This window comes from Nannospalax galili, unplaced genomic scaffold, assembly GCF_000622305.1.
Source record: "Nannospalax galili isolate Female #2095 unplaced genomic scaffold, S.galili_v1.0 scaffold1050, whole genome shotgun sequence".
NCBI classification, from domain to species: domain Eukaryota; kingdom Metazoa; phylum Chordata; class Mammalia; order Rodentia; family Spalacidae; genus Nannospalax; species Nannospalax galili.
Genome location: NW_008329037.1, coordinates 1418671 through 1440029, shown reverse-complemented (window position 1 = coordinate 1440029; position 21359 = coordinate 1418671). Strand labels below are relative to the sequence as shown.

Sequence of the window (21359 nt, the reverse complement as noted above, 5' to 3'; positions counted from 1 at the left end):
TCAGGTGACTATATCCAAGGTCACACAGATGTGATTCCAAATTTTCCCATCACAGACCACTGCCTGAATGAGCTTTTCCTATTCATTTTATGTGTGTCACCAAACCAAGTGTGCTATATACTCAGTTCTAAAACTTCTAGTGAGATAGGGAGGCTCAGAATGACAACAGTTCTCAAATCCCAAATTGGTCCTGGAAATGTAGCTCATTGACACAGTAATTGCCTGCACAAAGGTCCTGAGTTCAATTTCCCAGTAACATACAAATTCCCAAACTGGAGTAAGGAACAATTTGGCCCCAGGGAGGAAAGAAGATTGTTGAGGAAAGAGACATATTTTGTACCATGTTTTGCTGATGGAAAAAAAAAATTAGAATAGTTACAAAATGTAAACGATAGGGAAACAAGCTAGGAGTTCCTTGGTTTTTTTCTCAAAACAGGATCTCATACTGTAGCCCAGGCTGGCCTTTAATTCATGCCAACCCTGCCTTGGTCTCCCTAGTGCTGTAATCACAGGCATGAGCTAACAATGCCTGGCAAATAAATTTATGTATAATATTTTACTGTACTGGAGATTGAACCTAGGGTCTCCCTAGCAAGTGCTTTCCCTAGTTTTTAGTTTTCTCATGAGTAAGAGAAGACTATCGAAACCATGCCTCAGATATCAAGAGACCTACCCCTGAGACCTTCACATAGACTGGCCTCAGAATGAAGAGGTAAGCCATCCATCAGTATCCACTGGATAACCACTACCCAAGAACTGTAGAGACAGAGGAGAGGAACCCAGAGAGTAATAAAAGGTGACACAGACAAGAGCAGTAGAGGTGAATAAGGGTGTATTGCTATGTAAGGCAGTCTCATGGCTCCGGGCAGATGTGGGTAGTTTCCATTGCTTTGTAGATGCCATTTACAGTCCCTACAGATCCTACCTCTCAGCAGGCGTGATCAGAACATAGTGCCTAACTGCCTGAGTGAGCTTGAGTGGGCGTTACAGAGGGCAGAGTGATAGGAAATTGAGCTTTTCTGGCACAAAGAGTTTGCCAGACACAGAAGGGACTCTAGGCTGGGCAAATTGGCCGCAGCAGTTGTGGTGTGAGAAAAGGAAACACCAGGAGACATATGAGACAGATTAGGTGATGGGCTCTGCAAGGTAAAAAATGAAAGCATCTAACACCAGTGTTGCCCCATGTTTTTGGGCTGAGACTCTGAGCACAATCATTTAGGTGGATAATAACACATCAGGAGGCAGGCAATTGGAGGGGATCCGACTGGGTGAGTAGGCTATGCTATGGCTTTGCCTCGCGACCAAACAGGCCTCGGGGAATGAATGGTCCTGGGTCTTCCTGTAAGAAGTGAACTGGTGTCCCCCAGGGTAAGGTCTGGACCCACATCCCTGTGCGCCAGGGCAGTAATTTACCCAGGAACTTAAGTCTTGGTGGCTCAGGTCACCTGAGGGACGATGCATCTGGGGGGAAGTAGAAAGGGACCCGAATTACAGCTCCTGGGTTTAGGAAGCAAGGCGTAGCGTAGCTGAAGTGCTGGGGAGGGGCTCTCACCATTGCCCAGTAATGTGTTGGGTAGACCTGGCTGTGCAAAATCTGAGCTAGTGGCTTTCGCTGCAGACGGATTAGAGCCTGAGCTGTGGTGTTCGCCCCCTTGCCAGGTTCTGCCCTCCCCGCCCTCGTGGAAACCCGGAGACCGGCCAGAGAACCTTCCTGCCCTGAAACCGGGTTGGTTCAGAAACCCCCGAGCCGCGCACCCAGGGCCCTGCTGGTGTCCACATTGGGGGCTCGGACTTCCGCCCCCTACCGCCTTTCCGAGCCCCGCCCCGAGCCTGCGGGTATCTGAGCCCGCGACGACCCCGCCTCCCTGCTCGGCGCTCGGCGTGTGGGTTCCTCGGAGGTCCGCTGCAGGGCGCGCAGCTCTGGGAGCGCAGGCCGGCTGGCCCGCCCCGCCGGGCTCCCGCCGGTGCACCTGTCGGCTCTCGCCGGCTCTGCAGCAGTCCCTGCGCGACGCACGTCCGACCATCTCCCCGCTCCGAGCGAAAGGGGGTCTAGACCGTCCGTACCCCGGGCCAGCAAGACCGAGAGGGGCAGGCGTCAGCGCTACGTGCAGGGCGGGCGGAGTGGGGGCGGCGCCGAGAGAGCGCAGCGGCAGCAGCGGCGGCGCGGGAGGCGGGGAGGCGCGGCGCACGGAGGACAGCGGTGACGGCGGCATGCGGCGGCTCGTGTTGCCCACCGTGGGCTGAGGCGGCCGCAAGCACGGGCGGGAGGCGCGGCTGCCGTGCACGCCGAGGGCGCAGCCAAGCCGCACCGAGCGCGCGGCAGCCAGAGCAACGCGCCATGGGCCGAGCCGGGGGCGGGGGCTCAGGCCGGGGGCCGCCGCTAGTGCTGCTGCTTCTGGGGGCCACGCTGGTCCTCACCGCTGGGGCCGTGCCGGGTAGGTACCGACCGCGACCCCAGCAAGCCCTAGCGTCCCTCCCCGTGTCGGGTTCTCGCTGGCTTCGAGGACAGGTGGAGTCCCCGAGCCGTGACAAGGGGGCGGGGCACCGCCTTGCCTGCAGTCGCAGACCGGGACGGGAAAGGGGCGCGGGGGGAGGAGGAGACCTGTGCGGGACACAGGTCGAAGGGGAGCAGCCGTAGCCTTCGCGCGGACCCCAGGGTGGGCTGAGGTGGGGGTGGGGTCTTGAAGCAGGGGCGGGGCCTCGATCAGGGGCGGGGCCTGTGGGTGGACTTCGGGGCGGGGTTTGTGGGTGGGGCGGGGCCCTGAGGATAAGATGTGGGTGGACCGGCATTGTGGGGCTGCCCCGACCCAGTGTCCGAGACCTTGGGTCAGGTCTGGGGCGGGAAAGCATATGCAAGGTCTATTTCCCTGCTTCAGAGGAGGGCTCAGGGGCGTATCGTAAAAGTGAGGCGTGGCCTTGGCCTCTGAAGCAGCGTCCTAGGGTGGACCCCGGGTCTAGTGGATTGGGTTCAGGGCTCCCTCACCTTCACCCGCCACCTTGACGCCCTGCCCCTCGCCTTCCCGCCCACAGCACGCGAGGCGGGCAGCGCGATCGAGGCAGAAGAGCTGGTGAGGAGCGGCCTGGCATGGGAGCCGCGTGCCAATGACACGCGGGAGGAAGCCGACCTGCCAGCAGCTGGGGAGGATGAGACCTCGTGGACAGCGCCCGGCAGTGAGCTGGCTGCGGTGGGCCCTGGGGTCGGGCCAGAGGAGGCACTGGAGGCATCGGCTTCAGTGACTGGCACAGCCTGGCTAGAGGCAGACAGTCCAGGCATGGGTGGAGTGACTGCAGAGGCTGGCAGTGGCGACGCCCAGCCCCTTCCAACTACACTCCAGGCTCCTGATGAGGCCCTTGGGCCGGCTACAGTGCCCCCTGCTACCCCAGAGGCTACTGAAGCCAGTGGGCCTCCCTCCCCAACTACCCATGATATGCCTAGTGGAGGCCCAGAACTCCCTAAGGAGAGCCCCTTGGAGGTTTGGCTGAACCTGGGAGGAAGCACACCTGACCCTCAAGGGCCAGAGCCTACTTATCCCCTTCAAGGCACTCCAGAGACCCAACCAGCTTCAGATATAATTGACATCGACTACTTTGAAGGACTGGATAGTGAGGGTCGTGGTGCAGACCTGGGCAGCTTCCCAGTGTCACCAGGTACCTCAGAGAATCACCCTGATACTGAAGGAGAGACCCCTTCCTGGAGCCTGCTTGACTTATACGATGACTTCACCCCCTTTGATGAGTCGGATTTCTACCCTACCACATCCTTCTATGATGATTTGGAAGAGGAGGAGGAGGAGGAAGAGGAGGAAGATGACAAGGATGCATTGGGAGGTGGAGACCTGGAAGATGAAAATGAACTTCTGCCCTCTCAGAAGCCTGGTTTCGGGCCTGGAACAGGCCAGCCCACCAGTCGGTGGCATGCTGTACCTCCACAGCATACTCTGGGGATAGTCCCTGGCAGCAGCATTGCCCTCAGGCCCCGCCCAGGAGAGCCAGGCAGGGACCTGGCCTCAGCAGAAAATGGCACTGAGTGCCGCAGCGGCTTTGTCCGGCATAATGGTTCCTGCCGATCAGTGTGTGACCTCTTCCCAAGTTACTGTCACAATGGAGGCCAGTGCTACCTGGTGGAGAACATAGGGGCCTTCTGCAGGTAAGGGTTCAGGGGTTTGTAAAACAACACCTGAGTCCCCAAGATGGGGCAGACTCGGCAAAGCGCAAAATTTGAGAGGCACAACTTCCCAGAGGTTGGACATTCACAGAATTCCCAAATTAAGATAGATTCACTCAGAGCCAGGCATAGTGGGCCCACATCTTGGCATTAGAGAGGCTGAGGACTGAGGCCAGATGATTGTGAGTTTGAGCTTAGCATGGGCTAATTTTTTTTCATGCTTATGTGTATGTAAATGTACCACATTGTGTAATACCCACATTTACCAGAAGAGGATATTGGCTTCTCAGGAACTGGAGTTATGAACAGTTGTTAGCCACCATGTGGGTGCAAGAGCAGCCAGTGCTCTTAGCCACTGAGCCCTCATCTCTCCAGTCCCTAGTTTAAAAAAAAAAAAAAAATGGGTGTAGTGGTGCATGCCTTTAATCCCAGCACTTGGTAGGCAGAGGCTGCCAGATTTCTGTGAGCTCCAGGTCAGCCTGGTCTGCATAGAGAGTTCCAGGCCAGCTGGGGTTACAGAGAGACCCTGTCTCAAAAGATTAAAAAAAAAAAGTCCTTCCCAAACCACTCAACTTTAAAGGAAAAGTGGAGGGATTTGCCCAAGGACTTTAGGAAGAGAGCTTGTGGTCTTGAGCTTTTTTGGAAGGTGTTAGTCATACTAGTAAGGAAGGTAGGAGGCCTGGAACCCTGCTATGAAGTTAAGAAGACTGAGCACCCTTCCAAGCTATGTCTGTTTGGCAAGAGGACCCAGTGTCCCTGAAGGGGATGTGGACGTTTAAACTCAAAATAACAACCCTAGGAGCAGACCCAGAAGAACAGCCACTCACATAGGTGAAATCAAGCTGAGTCTTTCCACAAAGCCTTGCAGGTTAGGGTATTCTTGACTGGGTGGAGGCTCTCTTCAATTGGTACTTGCCTTCGGGTTAGCAAATCTATGATGTTTTCAAAAACAGAGTTTGGAGATCCCTGAGGACATCATCTGCAGTCAGTATCCTACGCCCCTGCAGTAATTACTCCAGTTACTTCACCTGTGGGAACTGCCCTCACAGGGAGATAGTTCTCTGCTTGAGAACTCATTGCCATAAATCAAAGGTAGTCTGAGTGGTTCTTTAGAAGTAGACAACTAGCCAGGCATGGTGGTACAAGCCTTTAATCCCAGCACTTGGGAGGCAGAGGCAGGTGGATCTCTGTGAGTTCAAGGCCAGCCTGGTCTACAAAATGAGTTTTAGGCCAGCTGGGGCTACAGGGAGACCATGTCTCAAAAAGACCAAAAAAGAATCAAGTTTCTTAGGGTTTGATGTGCTGATGGTAGACTAACGTGACAGCAGCAAATGTCATGACCTTTGCATTGAGGCTTGAGTCCTAGTTCTGTTCAATGTCCTTTCCTCTTATAGATGATGGTCATCACACTATGGTCACCCATATAGGATATGACTACACTGTTCTGGTTGGAGGTGTCCAGCCATTTCCAAGAGTAGTTACTTTGATCAAAAACTCATGGTGAGTGGAGGAGTATGGTGCCTGTAATCTAAGCACTTGGGAGGCAAAAGAGTCAGGAGTTCAGGGCCAGCCTCTACTACATAGTGAGTTTGAAGCTACCCTGAGCTACATGAAATCCTGTCTCAAAAAAGAAAAATTCTGGTAGCAATAAGGACCACCAGAAATGTATGGGGGCCCTGTGCTTTTGCTCTCGTTTTGGGTTGGAAAACTGTAGTGGTCATTTTAGCCTGGGAACAGTGGAATCTACAAAATCATCTTTCACTCTACTGGAGGCCTGACATGTTTACCTTTAAAATGAGCTTCCCATCACAGTTGCTGCCCCTAGAGAGCCACAAAAGTACCCAGAACATCCTGGAGCTCTCAGGGAATTTGTAGCTATGAGTAAGATTGGCCTCCTCACTGATTTGCATGGCTGCTGTCCACCTCTGAAGGACTTCTCCACATGGCCCACAGAAGTTCCCCTCACTTAACCTCCATCCCAGGATTACACTCAAGCTTCTCTACCCAGGCTCCTGCTCCAGCTTTGCCCACCCAAGTCTGGCTGATGCTTGCAAACTGTTTTACATTCTACTCACAGAAGACTGCTGAGACTTTGCTTGCAAGCTGCAGCATGCCTTTGTCTCTGTCACCCTGACCCACTGCAGGGAAACAATCCGAGCTATGGCAGAACTTTTCTAGAACATTGGGTTAGAGGGCCCCCACTTAGAGGTGTCTGCATTCCCTGGCAACCTTAAATAGATCCATCTGCAGAGGTTCGGTTGGAAAACAAAGGAAAATCCCTTACTAGCCACATCACCTCATCCCATTCTGGATGTGAAGTAGCCATTTCTTGGGTGCATGATTTCCCCCATCTCTGTGCCCCTTTCTGTAGTCTGTCATTCACCCTGAGGTTCATGTCCTCCCTCCTTTGCCTGCCTCTGTATCCTTCCACATCTTTCCTCTTTGAAGCAGCCTGGTTCCCATGGAAACAGCAATGTCATTGGAAGAGTTGGAGCCTGGGAATGTCCCCAAGGGCAGAAGAAAGTCACTCAACAAAAGGACTAAAACCCACCCCAAGGGGTTGATTCCCTCTATCCAGGCACGTTAGTTCTCACAGTCATAAGCTTTAGGGACAGAACTTTGTGGGGCTCGGGGGGAAGAAGAGACTATCCATCCATTTCTGTGTCTGTCAGTTCCTTATTTTTCAGTGTCTGGCTAGCCATGTGAACTAGCAACAAGAGAGGCTTGTATGTGCAGGGCAGGTCCCAGTACTTGGTAGCCATAGCTCCCGTTCATCCTGTGTGACATTATCATCTGTCTTTCACCCAGAGCCAAGGCAGACAGAAGCTTGAGAATCCTGTGATTTGCCTCCCTGAGGCTATAAGGCAGAAACCCAGATTCTGTTCCCTCTGTCACTTAGCAGTCATGTAACTTAGAGCTATTTACTCAGTTTCTTGGGGCTTTGCTCACCTCATTTCTGTCATGGACCTCATATCTGCCTGGTGTATTTCATAGACCATCTATAAAGATGGGGTGAGCATACTGACCATGCAGTCGTCTCAGATTGGGAATGCTGCAGTCCCTTGTAGGCAGTCCTCAGAGCAGGCTGTTGAGGTGAGTGTTGGCAGCAGAGCCAGGCTCTTGCTCTGGCCAAGGCTGCCTGCCCCACCACCTGGGTCCCACTGTGTCCCTGCAGGTGCAACACACAGGACTACATCTGGCACAAGGGGATGCGCTGCGAGTCCATCATCACTGACTTCCAAGTGATGTGTGTGGCCATTGGCTCAGCCGCCCTGGTGCTGCTCCTGCTGTTCATGATGACCGTGTTTTTTGCCAAGAAGCTCTACCTGCTCAAGACTGAGAATACCAAGCTGCGGAGGACCAAGTAAGTCTGTACCCTGCAGTGTGTGTGTGTGTGTGTGTGTGTGTGTGTGTGTGTGTGTGTGTGACCCCTAACCTTGGGATGTTCCCAGGAGAGTTTTTGCCAGTGATTCTTTATCCCTAGCTCTTTTGTTCATTCTAAAGGTTGACCTAGCCATATCCATTCATACATAGAATGTGCTGGAATAGCAGAGGTTAAGGCCTGCGGCCCACTGCAGCTCACAGCCACATTCCAGCACCCCTACCCAGGATCGACTGCTAAAGAGACAACACCCAGCACATAGCATGTCCCAGCCCTTGTCGCTAAGTAAGTTGCTATATCCAGTCTGCCTACCCTGTCTGACTATACCTGCTCCCCTAGTCTTTGACACCAGTGGCCAGTATGAGAATTTTGATTACAGAATTCAGTGTGGAGTAACTCCTTCCCCTTCAGATCTGCTGGTCTTCAATAGCTCCTCACAACATTGCTTTTTGAAAAGCTTGCCCCTTACACTGGGGATGTAACTGAATCGGTAGAATGCTTGCCTTACATGCTCAAAACTGCCGTTTGATCCCCTGTACCACATAAACTGGGTATGGTACTACATGTCTGTAATCCCGGAACTTGAGAGGCAGAAGCAAGAGGATCAGAAGTTCAAGGTCATTTTCAGCTACATAGGGAATTTGAAGCATGCCTGGGCTACCGAAGACCCTTTCTCAAAAATAAATAAATAAAAATAAATGTCCCCCCCCAGATGTGCCTCATGTAATAGTCTCTTGGCCATCGTCACTCTTACCTTTTGAGTGTGTACTGCTCCACAGTAGTCCTTTTGACCATTGTCCACTTTGATTCTTAAGAGTGCTGCACTTCAGCCAGGCATGGTGACAGATGCCTTTAATCCCAGCACTTAGGAGGCAGAGGTCTCTGTGAGATCAAGGCCAGCCTGTTCTACATAGTGAGTTCTAGGCCAGCTGTGGCTACAGGGTGACCTTGTCTCAAAAAGACCAAAATAAAAAAAAAAGGAGTGCTTTATTTTAATAAACCATACCTACACACACATGAAGGCACACGTGCATGCACACACACACAAATGCCGGTCATCCTCTGCTTCAAACAGAATAGAATTTGATGATGAGGGGTCAAGGTTAACTTCCTATGCTATGGACTTTAAGGGCCAAAGATAGAGTCTCGTTTTGGCTCTTCCTTTAACAGAACTGTGCCTTGTGTGCTTCTGAGAGTTGATCCGCATTTACATTAAGTTCATATTTTGGGCACTGAAATGTGACCTTATGCACTAGGAAAGGATCATTCTGATCACTAAGCAAAAGAAAAAACCTTTTTGGAGTGGGTATGGATTTGATTAAAATACTTTATATGCTTCTATGACTGTATGAAATTCTCAATAAATTATTTTTTAAAAAAAAGAAAAGAAAAAAACCTTTTTAAAGTGTCATAGTAGTCACAAAAGGAGGAGGCTATCCACCAGCTTCCTTGGGTCTCAAGAGACAGTTTATGCAGCACTGGCCTCACTTCCCTTTCATCCTCTTGCCCCATTGATTCTGCTGGCCTGAGACTCCCTCCCGAGACTATGACTGAAGGACTTTCCCTGGGTCCTGGGAAAAAGACAAAACACCATCTGTTGCTCCTGTGCTGGGTAAACTCATTCGGTGTGCAGACGCAGCAGTCCTATGACCCTTCAGCCAACCGCTGTGGGGTTGGAAGGGTCCCTCCATTGTCCCTGTGCATTGAGGCGGGGGCATATCTGTGCGCATGATCCCTTCAGAGGGACACAAGCCAGAACATTTGGCTCCTCATCCCATGGTTACACCAAGACAGAGGTGTGCAGGGGGCAGGGACAGGATACCACGTCAGTCAAAGCAATTGTGGATAGTGGCAGGAGGGCCACTGCCAGAAAAGAGGAGAAGCAGGAGCTGTGGCCGGAGGAGTGTCTGTGTTCTAGGTCTCCCTTCTCTGGCTGAGGCCCCTTTCTCCATGTCTCTTCTTTCCTTCCTGAGCCCAGTTACTGCTCTAAGGTTGCTATGTGCACTCAGCGCACTGCAGACACTGCCACAATTCAATTCTAAGATACATATTTTCCTCACATATTAATATCTCTGGAATTGGATTGTGTCTTACAATTGCTGGCATCTTATAATCACTGTTGGCCAGATGGTTGTCTTGATGCCGTTGTAATTGCCTGGCGTGCACAAACACGGTCAGAGCTGTTCATATCGTTGTCAGTTCTTTAAAGTCCAAATGTGCTACTTTAAGTATGTAAGAAAAATCTGAGGTGATAAGAAACTATGTGATCATGGCTTAAGTGGCCAAAGGTTTTTCTTAATGGTGTGTCAAATCCTGGTGCATGTTACTCTAATCCAGGGTGTATGATGAAGTGTAGTATTTGATCCATGAAGCTAGCTGGTGTTACTGCTACTGTTATGTTTTGCAATGATCACTTGCCTAATTTTTTCCCTTCTCTCTTCTTTCCTGCCAGCAAATTCCGGACCCCATCTGAGCTCCACAATGATAACTTCTCCCTCTCCACCATTGCTGAGGGCTCTCACCCAAATGTAAGGAAACTTTGCGACACTCCCCGTATCTCCTCCCCCCATGCCCGTGCCTTGGCTCACTATGATAACGTTGTCTGTCAGGTAACTTGTCTTCTTCACATCTCTCCTTTTGCATGCCCCCACCCCTGGCCCATGCCCTTGTTCTGTCTCAGCGCATGGAGTCTCCAAAGAGCTTTGAAGGTCAGTGTAGGGCAACCTGGTGGGCAGGGAAGGTGGGAATAAGCACTTGGTGATGTGTCACTTCTTTGACAAGCTGATTTACAGGCACTGGAAATCTGTTCTTAGGATTGCTCGTGATGTTTAGCTTCCCCTGTGCTTTACCAGTCAGATCACTATCTTTGACCTTGCATTACTGGGAAATTTCCTGGTAGTCATTGAGGCAGATGGTGGTTGCCTTTTGGGATTTGTAGAAAAGCCCATCACTCCTTAATGCTGTCAGAGGCCCTTAGGAGCTGGCAGACGTACATGCTGGGTAGGGCCAAGATGAGCACAGAAACTGGTGGACCCATTAGTTTGGGAATAATTAATTCTGTTCTTTTTGTGTATATGAGGTTTTTTTGGTTTTGGTTTTTTTTTTTGTCTTTTTGAGACACGGTCTCCCCGTAGCCCCAGCTGTCCTGGAACTCACTGTGTAGACCAGGCTGGCCTTGAACTCACAGAGATCCACCTGCCTCTGCCTCCCGAGTGCTGGGATTAAAGGCATGCACCACCATGCCGGCTTTTGTTTTGTTTTTTGAAATGGAGTCTCCCTGTGTAGCTCTGGCTGGCATTGAACTCACCCTGAATCCTCCTGTTTCTGCCTCCCAAGTGCCAGGATTATAAGCATGATCTACCATTCCTGCCTGGTTTTTCTGGGTGTCAGGGGGTTTAGACAGGTTCTCATGTGAACCTTGGCTGGTATCTGACTTGTTATGTAGCCTAGGATAACCTTGAACCTCTGATCCTCTTACTTTTGCCTCCTAAATGTTGTAAATACAGGTATATACCACCAGGCCCAGCTTGTAATTCTATTCTTAGAAAGATGGGTTCATGGGCTGGAGAGATGGCTCTGTGGTTAAGAATACTGGTTATACCAGGCGTGGTGACGCATGCCTTTAATCCCAGCACTCGGGAGGCAGAGGCAGGTGGATCTCTGTGAGTTCAAGGCCAGCCTGGTCTACATTATGAGTTCCAGGACAGCTGGGGCTACAAGGAGACCCTGTCTCAAAAAGACCAAAAAAAAAAAAAGACTACTGGTTGTTCTTGCAGAAGACCAGGGTTCGAATCCCAGCACCCACATGGCAGCTAACAACTGTTAGTAACTCCAGTCCCAGGGGGTCTGACAGCCTCTTCTGACGTCATGGGCATTGCACAACATGGGTGCACTTACCTACATGCAGGCAATACACACATACACATAAAATAAAATAATAAAAAATAAATAAATATTTAAAAAAAAAGAAAGATATGTTCATAAATATCATTTGAAGCCAGTAAAAAAAATAAAGGTTGCAGCCGGGCATGGTAGCGTATGCCTTTAATCCTAGCACTCAGGAGGCAGAGGCAGGCAGATCTCTGTGAGTTAGGATCTGTGTGAGTTCAAGGCCAGCCTGGTCTCCATAGCTAATCCAGGCCAGCTGGGGCTACTGAGAGACCCTGTCTCAAAAAGACCAAAAAGAAAAAAAAAAGAAAGGTTGCAATGGACTGTGTTCTGAAGACACTGGCCACCTAACAAGCCTGAGCAGTAAAATACTGGGTACTGTCAGAGAATTTAGAAAATAAATAAAGTAGCTGGGCATGGTGGCAATGGTGGCACACGCCTGTAGTCCCAGCACTTGGGAGGCAGAGGCAGGTGGATCTCTATGAGTTCAAGGCCAGCCTCATCTACATAGTGAGTTCCAGGACAGCTGGGGCTACAGGGAGACCCTGTCTCAAAAAGACAAAAAAGAAAGTAAATAAAGTAGAAGTCATCCAAACCAAATGATGTCATATCCAAATCCAAGAAATGTGTGCATAATGCAGGCTTCATGCTTCAAGATAAGCACTTTATTATTGCACAGAAAATACTTCCACAGAAAAGCGCACTGCATTAAGACTCTTCTGACTGCAACATGGAGTTGAAGTGGAAGTTTGAAAACTTCTTAGAATAGACTTAGAGACTCTACACTTTAACATTCTAGACCCGTGCTTTCCAGTGGACCTTCCTGTAAGTCAGCAATATTCTAAATATGAAGCTGGTTATGGAGGCTCATGCTGTAATCCCAGCATTTGGGAAGCTGAGGCAGGAGGATTGCTATGAGTTCAAACAGCATGAGACCTTGTCTTAAAAACAAAAAGGCCAACTTGGACTACATAGCAAGACCCTGTCTGGAAAAAAGGGAGGGTATGGGGAGGGACTGGAAAGATGACTCATCAGTTAAAAAGTATTTGCTGCTTCAAAGGACCTGAGTTCAGTTCCCAGCACCTACGTCGGGCAACTCAACCATCGTTACTCCAGTTCTAACGTCGGGCAACTCAACCATCGTTACTCCAGTTCTAACGTCGGGCAACTCAACCATCGTTACTCCAGTTCTAACGTCGGGCAACTCAACCATCGTTACTCCAGTTCTAACGTTGGGCAACTCAACCATCGTTACTCCAGTTCTAACAGGACCCAACACGCTCTTCTGGTCTTCTTGAGCGCCCACACACTTGTAGTAGACACACATTCATTCATATACATATAAATTAAAATAAAACAAGTTTGTTTTTTTAAGAGAGGGTCTGGGGAGATAGTTTAGTGGATAAAGCACTTGACACACAAGCATGAGGACCTGAGTTCAGATGCCTAGAACTCACATAAAACCAGATAATATACCATGCATCTAATCCCAGAGCTCCTAGGGTGAGATGAGAAGCAGAGATAGGAGAGTCCCTGAACGCCTGCAGGCTTAAGAGCTAGCTTGACAGTTGGCAGTCACAGCAGTTAACAAGAGACCCTGTCTCAAACAAGGCAGAAGATGAAGGCTGATGCCTGAGGTTGTCTTCTGACCTCCACACATGCCGTGCTACACTGTGCCTGCACACATACACACACACACACACACACACATGCACACACACACACACACACACACACACACACACGGAAAAAGCTTTTTTTTATAATGCTGTGCATGCCTGTAATTCCAGAACTCCAAAAGTAGAGGCAGGAGGATCAGGAGCTCAAGGCCATCCTAGGTTACAAACTGAGTCTGAAGCCAGTCTGGGCTTCATGAGGAAAGAGAAAAGAAATGTTTTGTATTTTCTCTACAGCCACTACAACAGTCATTAATGACTGTGTCTATGCAACCGGGTTAGCTGGAGCACATCTAGACCATCTTCTGTTCGTGGATGGGAAACTAGGCTCAAAAGGGAAAAGAGAACAAAAGGAAACTAACTTGATTCACCAAACCCCAAAACAGAATCACCTGGAGAAGGAGGAATGGAGGGGTCAATTTAAATATAGAACAAGGCCGGCAGGCACCTTTAATCCCAGCACTCTGGAGCAGAGGCAGGTAGATCTCTGCAAGTTCAAAGTCAGCCTGATCTACATAGTAAATTCCAGGCCAGCCCAGCTACACAGTGAGGCTCAAAATAATAACACAAAATAAATATGTAAATAAAATAAATAAATGAACATGAAATAAAAAAGGTAAACTTAGGGGGCTGGAGAGATGGCTCAATGGTTAAGAACACTGGTTGTTCGAACTTAGGCTCACTTCAAGTCTTTGATACCAGGGCTGGCTGCATGGATCAATGTTTAAAGGTGCTTGCAGCCAAGCATGATGATCAAGTTCAATCCCAGGACCACATGGTAGAAGGAGAGAATCAACCAAGTTGTTCTCTGACTTCCACACACGCCCTACCCTGCCCCTCAAAAGATAAATAGATGTAATTTAAGTCTTTGGTATAAAGGCTAATAAACAGGTTATTTTACTTGGTTATTTACAAGATATTAAGACGTTCAAGATGTATATAGTAACCAAAGAAGCAAAATGTATCCTAAACTTTGTCAGCCCTCAAGGATGCGAGCTCCTCCAGGAGAGGACAATCTTGCTCATCTCAGTACACATCCAGCTCCTTGCATACCTGCATTCAGTCAGTTTGTGGAGCAGAGGAGAGTGATGGCCTGTGTAGGCTCTGGGTCCTCTTGTAGACCTGCCATCTTGTATTTGTGGGGCACAGATGTGACCATTATCAAGTTCCTACAGCCCACTGTAGTTGCTCCTGCCTGACAAGAGTACAACTTCCTCAAGGAAGTTTCTGGCATCATGTTCTCCTTTCCCTTTCCCAAACGGATGGTGAGAAGACAGCTCCTCCTAGAGTCCATATGAGCCTGTGCAAAGACATGCTCTTGACTGAGGGCCTACAGTTTAGGAGAGTTCGTAGTTCAAAGACCCTGAGTTCAGAGTAGGGTCAGTTTTGGGAACAGAGCAGAGTGTGTGGGTCAGCTGTGGTGGACCTTGCCTAAGAAGGAGGAGTAGGGTAGGGTGACATGGCACTTGGGACATGTAGACTGGGTGGAGAGAAGTAGGGATCAAGGTAGAAATTCATGAGGTCATTCCTGGACAGGACATGTCACTCCCCGGCTCTCACAAAGCTTTACAGAGAGGATGATGCATGCCCCTGGGCTCAAGGGGAGCATGAGGTGTGTGTGTGTGCATAGGGAGGTCAGAGGTCAATCTTGGGTGTTATTCCTCAGCTAGAAATTACCCTTAAGAGCCAATGGAGCATGGTGGCACACCTTTAATCCCAGCACTTGGGAGGCAGAGGCAGGTGGAGCTCTGTGAGTTCTAGGCCAGCCTGGTCTACATAGCGAGTTCCAGGACAGCTGAAGTTCCAGGAAGATGGAAAAAAAAAAAAAAAAAAAAAGATCCAAGAGGAGTCAGACTGCCACAGCCTGATCCTGTCCCCTCCCTGAGTGTTTATTGCTACATCTCTCTCACCGAAGCCCTATGCGCCAAGAGCAGAAACCAGTAGCTTGTGGCTGGGCCTGCTGATTACTCACACAGCTCCTTCACTCTCAAATTTGCAGTTGGTATTGGTGTTCCTTAAAATTATAGAGAGTTCGACAAGGAGATCCTGTCTCAAAAGGGCAAAGAAAAAGTTAGGGTAAAAAGACCCTAAAGAAAAGTAACCAGTTTCTTGGCTAAAAGTCAAAATGTCCTTGAGACTGTTAGCAACATACTCTGTTCCAAAGGCCAAAAATGTCAAAGGTATTTGGGAGCGTGTATCTAATCCTCAAAAGATTTTAGGGTTACCTCTTCAGAGGGGGGAATGCTGGAGGGGAGGGAGTGGGCATGTATTTGATCAAAACACCTTATATGCATGTGTAAAATTCTCAGTAAAGTTTTCAGAAAAATTAAAAAAAAAAAAATAAGGGGCTGGAGAGATGGCTCAGCGGTTTAGAGCACTGACTGCTCCTGCAGAGGCCTCGAGTTTGATTCCTAGCACCCACATGGCAGCTGCAAACCGTCCTTAACTCCAGTTCCGGGGAAATCCAAAGCCCTCTTCCGCCTCCGCAGCATTGCATGGCATGGGTGCACTTACCTACTTGCAGGCAATATACTCATACACATAAAATAAAAATAATAAATAAAATATTTAAATAAATATTTAATAAATAAAATAGTTGACAGAAGACGCTGTCGAATCCCCTGGGACTGGAGTTACTGACAGTTGTTAGTTGCCATGTAGGTGCTGGGATTTGAACCAGGGTCTTCTGCAAGACCAACCATTGTTCTTAACTGCTGAGCCATCTCTTCAGCCCCTATTTATTTTCTTATTATTAAAAAATTTTATGTGTATGAGTGTTTTGCTTATATGTATTGTTAAGTGCACTCATGCAGGAAATGCCATGAAGGTCAGAAGAGGGTGTCAGATCCCCCTGGAATTGGAATTATGAACTGTTGTTAGCTGCCATGTGGGTGCTGGGAACTGAACCTAGGTCCTCTGCAAGAACAACCAGTGCTGTTAACTGCTGAGCCATCTCTCCAGCCCCTTATTTATCATGATTTATTTATTTTTTATGTGTTTATGGGTGTACAATGTGTGTGTATAGAGGCCAGAGGTCAATCTTGGATATCATTCCTCAGGAGTCATCTACCGTGGTGGGTTTTGTTTTTTTCGGGGGGGGGGTATTATTTTATTTATTATTTTTGTGTTATGTGTATGACTGTATTGCCTACATATGTGTAAGTGCACCTATGTCATGCAGTGCCCAAGGAAGTCATAAGAGGGTGTCGGATCCCCTGGAACTGGAGTTATGGATGCTTATTAGCTGCCATGTGGGTGCTGGGAATCAAACCTGGGTCCTCTTCAAGAGCAGTCAGTGCTCTTACCCACTGAGCCATCTCTCCAACCTCTAGGTTGGTTTTTGAAACAGGGTGTCTCACTGGGACCTTGGGCTTGCCTATTAGGCTAGGCTGGCATGCTAGTGAGCCTCAGGGATCCATCTGTTTCTGCTTTTCCGAGGCTAGGATTGAAAACATGCACCACCATACCCAGCTTTTTAATGTGGATGCTGGGAATCAAACCCAGGTCCTCATATATGCACACAAGTACTTTACCGACTAAGGTATCTCTACAGCCCCTATTTTGTGTGTGGAGGGGGTTGTTTATTTATTATGACTGGGTATGTGTGTATGACAAATGTGGGAGGGATACTCATATGCATGAATCCATGAAGTGCCTGTAGAGTTCAGAGCACAACTTTGTGGAATCATTTCTCGCCTTCCATATATATATATATTTTTTTTTTGGTCTTTTTGAGACAGGGAACCCCAGCTGTCCTGGAACTCACTATGTAGACCAGGCTGGCCTTGAACTCACAGAGATCTGCCTGCCTCGGCCTCCCGAGTGCTGGGATTAAAGGCATGCGCCACCACGCCTGGCTTGCCTTCCACTTTTATGTGGATTCCAGGGATCAAACTCAGGTCAAAAGGCTTGTGTGGCAAGGGATTTACCCACTGAACCATCTCATCAGCCCTGTTTTTTTTTAATACCTTATTTATTATTTTTATTTTATGTGTATGAGTGTTATGCCTGCATGTAGGTAAGTGCACCCATGCCGTGCAATGCCCGCAGAGGACAGAAGAGACTGTTGGATCCCCTGGGACTGGAGTTACAGACAGTTGTTAGCTGCCATGTGGGTGCTGAGATTGGAACCTGGGTCTTTTGCAGGAACAACCAGTGTTCTTAACCGCTGAGCCATCTCTCCAGCCTGTTTTTTTTTTTTTTTTATACAGGATCTCATGTAGCCCAGGTTGGCCTTGAACTCCTGATCCATCCTGCTTCTACCTCTCAAGAGCTGGAATTACAAGTGTATACCACCAAGCTCACAGAGTTTTATGTATTTTATATATCTTATTTTTAAATTATACTTATTTATTTGTACATGTGTGTATGCCCACATACCTTGGGGCATGTGCATACCACAGTGCATGCATGGAGGTCAGAGGAAAGCTTGAGGGAATTGGTACTCTCGTTACACTATGTAGAAGGAGATTGAACTCAGGCTTTCGGCTTGGCAGCAAGCACCTTTCTCCAGTAACCATCTCACCAGTCCAGTTTTATGTATTTTCTTTTTTTTGATTTTTGTTTGTGTTTCGTTTTGTTTTTATCTTTTTGAGACATGGTCTCCCTGTAGCTCCAGCTGGCCTGGAACTTGCGATGTAGACCAGGCTGGCCTTGAACTCACAGAAATCTAACTGCCTACCTCTGCCTCAGGAGTGCTGAGATTAAAGGCATGCATCACCATGCCCAGCAGTTTTATGTATTTTCATAGAAGTGTTATTTCTTTCACATAAGTAGATCGAGTCAATCATCTTCCTACTCATTGCAATGAACTTTATCTGCCGTACTCTAAAAAGATTTCCAAATTTAAAAACTTGGGCTGCTTGGGCAGGGTTGGTCCCTGCTGCCTTTGCTAGCGCCATTCTTTACTCCTCTGACTGAGGGGAGGCATTTTTGCCCGTGGGCCACAGGCTTAGGCTGAGCATCCCTCCTGGAAGAGACCATCGGAAAGGAGGTGTGTAGAAAGCTGAAACTGCTCCATGTTCACTCTTTGAATAAAGTCACCTGAAACCCAAGGGTAGCCAGCCCAATCCTAGCCACCCTGCTGTTCCTCAATGCCATCGAAGGGATGTGGGGAATGTCTGGGTCCTCTGAAAGTCTGACAGGGCTTCCAGGAGTTCAGTTAATTCCTTGGGCTTCATGGGCCACTGAATGCTTCTGTTTCCTGTTTAATTCTATCCTGCTTTTCAGACTCTGTGCTTGCACATGTATGGTAATGCACAGCCTGCCTGCCCTCTCCCATAGAGGTTTACATCTGAATACAGGTGCTCCAGGCAGGCAGGCCTGAGCCACATTACCCCTGGGCAGAGGGTACCCATATAGCTGGCATGGAACTCTGGGAACAGGGAACCCACAGTGGTTCTCCTCCCTCATGGCCAGGTACATCTGCCAAGTCAAAAGTAGATGATCCTTCTGCTGTGGCTTCAGTGGCCTTGGGCTCAAAAGGATCAACTCTGGAGGAGACTCTTGAACTGAAGGAGTACCACCTTGGTCCAGACACTCACCTGTTCTCTTTGTGGGAGGTTCTTAGCTTGTCCAAAGGCCCTGTTCAGATACATACCTCTGCTTCATATGCTTAGGATCTGCTTCTCCTACCTCCTGGTCCAGAAGGCAGTTTTCTTTCTGTCTAGATCAGACTGGCCTTGAACTTGCCATCTTCCTGCCTTAGCCTCCCAAGTAGCTGGGATAAGAAGCCGGGGTTGGAAAGCAAAGCTGGCAGTTCTCTTAACCGTTCAAGTCCCACAAGACTTTTTGATTGATTTTGATTTTGATTTTTTATGGTTTTTGAGACAGAATCTCACCATGTAGCCTTGGATGGCCTGGAACTTACTATGTAGACTAGGCTGACCTCCAACTCATACAGATCTGCCTGCCTCTGCTTCCCAAGTGGGATTAAAGGCATGTGCCACTATTCTTGGCATTCTAAAAACCGTTTTTTTGTTTTGTTTTTTTTTTTTGTCTTTTTGAGACAGGCTCTCCCTGTGGCCCCAGCTGTCCTGGAACTCACTCACTATGTGGACCAGGCTGGCCTTGAACTCACTGAGCTCCGCCTGCCTCTGCCTCCCGAGTGCTGGGATTAAAGGTGTGCACCACCACGCCTGGCTAAAAACCTTTTTTTAAAAAAAATATTTATTATTTTATGTGTATGAGTGTAGTGCTTGCATGTAGGTAAGTGCACCCGTGTCGTGCAATGCCCGAGGAGGACAGAAGAGGCTATCCAATCCCCTGGGACTGGAGTTACGGACAGTTGTTAGCTGCCATGTAGGTGATGGGAATCAAACCTGGGCCCTCTGTAAGAACAGTCAAGTTCTTAACCGCTGAGCCATCTCTCCAGCCCCTCTAAAAACCTTTTTAAAAGAATTATTTTTTGTTTTTGTTGTTGTTTTGGTTTTTTTTGGTCTTTTTGAGACAGGGTCTCCCTGTAGCCCCAGCTGTCCTGGATTCACTATGGAGATCAGACTGGCCTTGAACTCACAGAGAACCGCCTGCCTCTGCCTCCCAAGTGCTGGGATTAAAGGCGTGTGCCACCACACCCAGCCAAGAATTTTTTTTTTTTAATTTTATGTGTATGAGTGTTTTGCTTGCATTTTAAAAATATTTAATTATTTTTAAATTTTTTTTACAAGTATGAGTGATTGCTTGCATGTATGTAAGTGCACCTGTGTTTTGCAATGCCCTCAGAGGTTAGAAGAGGGTGCTGAATCCCCCAGACCTTGAGTTAGGATGGTTGTTAGCTGCCATGTAGGTGGCTGAGTATCGAACCCAGTTCCTCTACAAGAGCAGCCAGTGCTCTTAACCACCAAATCATCTTTTCAGCCCCTTTACCTGCATTTAAAAAAATATTTTATTTTTTGTCTTATTATTTTTTTAAATTATTTTTGTTTTATGTGTATGCGTGTATTGCCTGCATGTAGGTAAGTGCACTCATGTCGTGCAATGCCCGCGGAAAACAGAAAAGGCTGGTGGATCCCCTGGGACTGGAATTATGGACAGTTGTTAGCTGCCATATGGGTGCTGGGATTCAAACCAGGGTCTTCTGCAAGAACAACCAGTGTTCTTAACCACTGGGGCATCTCTCCAACCCCTATTTTTTGTCTTTTTGAGGCAGGGTCTCCCTGTAGCCCCAGCTGGAACTCACAGAGATCTGCCTGCCTCTGTCTCCCAAGTGCTGGGATTAAAGGCATGCACTGCCATGCCCAGCTTATTTATTATTTTTATTTTATGTGTATGAGTGTATTGCCTACATGTATGCAAGTGCACCCATGTCGTGTAATGTCCTTGGAGGTCAGAAGAGGAACTGGAGTTAGAGATGGTTGTTAGCCCCCATATGGGTGCTGGGAACAGAGCCCAGGCCCTCTACAAGAGCAGTAAGAGCTTTTAACCACTGAATCATTTCTCTAGCCCCATACCTTGAGCCTTCGAGGAGTGACCTCCCTACCGTCATAGCATTATACCTGTATAAGAGTCCCATCTCACTTTTGCCTCTATGTATGTGGGTGTCTCTCGAGAAACTTGAAAGCAAGTTCTTATAAGAAAAAGTGAGTATCCACCCTCTTATCCTTCTCCTGGCTTTAAGGGGATACAAGGAGATAGGATCTCATGTAGTCCAGGCTGGCCTCAGACTCACTGCATAGCCAGGAATGACATCAAACTTTTAATCTTCCTGCCTCCATCTCTCAAGTGCTGGAGGAATTACATCTCAAGGGATTACATGCCTGTGCCACCCTGTCTACTTTTATGTGGTGCTAGGGATTGAATAGCACTACAAACCCAGGACTTTGTACATATTAGGAAAGTACTCTATCACTGACCTAAATTCCCAGGCCTACTCATGATTTTTAATGGCCCAACTCTGAACTTCCATGCCCAGCATCTTCCCCTTACTATAGAAGCACAGACAATAAAAAGTACCCGTGAAACTGGGCGTGGTGGTGCACACCTGTAGTTCCAGCACTCGGGAGGCAGAGGCAGGCAGATCTCTGTGAGTTCAAGGCAAGCCTGGTCTACATAGTGAGTTCCAGGAGAGCTGGGGCTACAGGGAGACCCTGCTTCTAAAAAACCAAAAAAAAACCAAAAAAGTACCCTTGAAGCTGGGTATGGTAGTGCACGCCTTTAATCCCAGCACTTGTGAGGCAGAGGCAGGTGAATCTCTGTGAGTTCAAGGCCAGCCTGTCTACGTAGGGAGCTCTAGGCCAGCCAAAGCTACAGC

At 48.4% G+C, this 21359-nt stretch overlaps 1 protein-coding gene across 5 annotated transcripts in view; it reads left to right on the top strand.

The window, feature by feature from the left end:
• Window positions 1-2181: 2181 nt before the first annotated feature.
• The window catches only part of Cspg5 (chondroitin sulfate proteoglycan 5), a 22237-nt gene continuing 3059 nt past the window's right edge, over window positions 2182-21359 (top strand). The window contains exons 1-7 of one of the 5 annotated variants that reach the window (XM_008830700.2): window positions 2208-2435; window positions 3031-4147; window positions 7341-7529; window positions 10000-10075; window positions 10228-10255; window positions 12496-12551; window positions 12588-12798. In XM_008830700.2, coding sequence (XP_008828922.1) covers window positions 2339-2435; window positions 3031-4147; window positions 7341-7529; window positions 10000-10075; window positions 10228-10255; window positions 12496-12551; window positions 12588-12593 — 1569 coding nt within the window. In that variant the 5' untranslated portion in view covers window positions 2208-2338 and the 3' untranslated portion in view covers window positions 12594-12798. Of the gene's footprint in view, window positions 2436-2805; window positions 4148-7340; window positions 7530-9999; window positions 10157-10227; window positions 10256-12495; window positions 12552-12587; window positions 12799-21359 lie in introns of those variants that run through there. The other 4 variants (XM_008830710.2, XM_008830689.3, XM_008830681.2 and 1 more) reach the window with 4 other exon arrangements.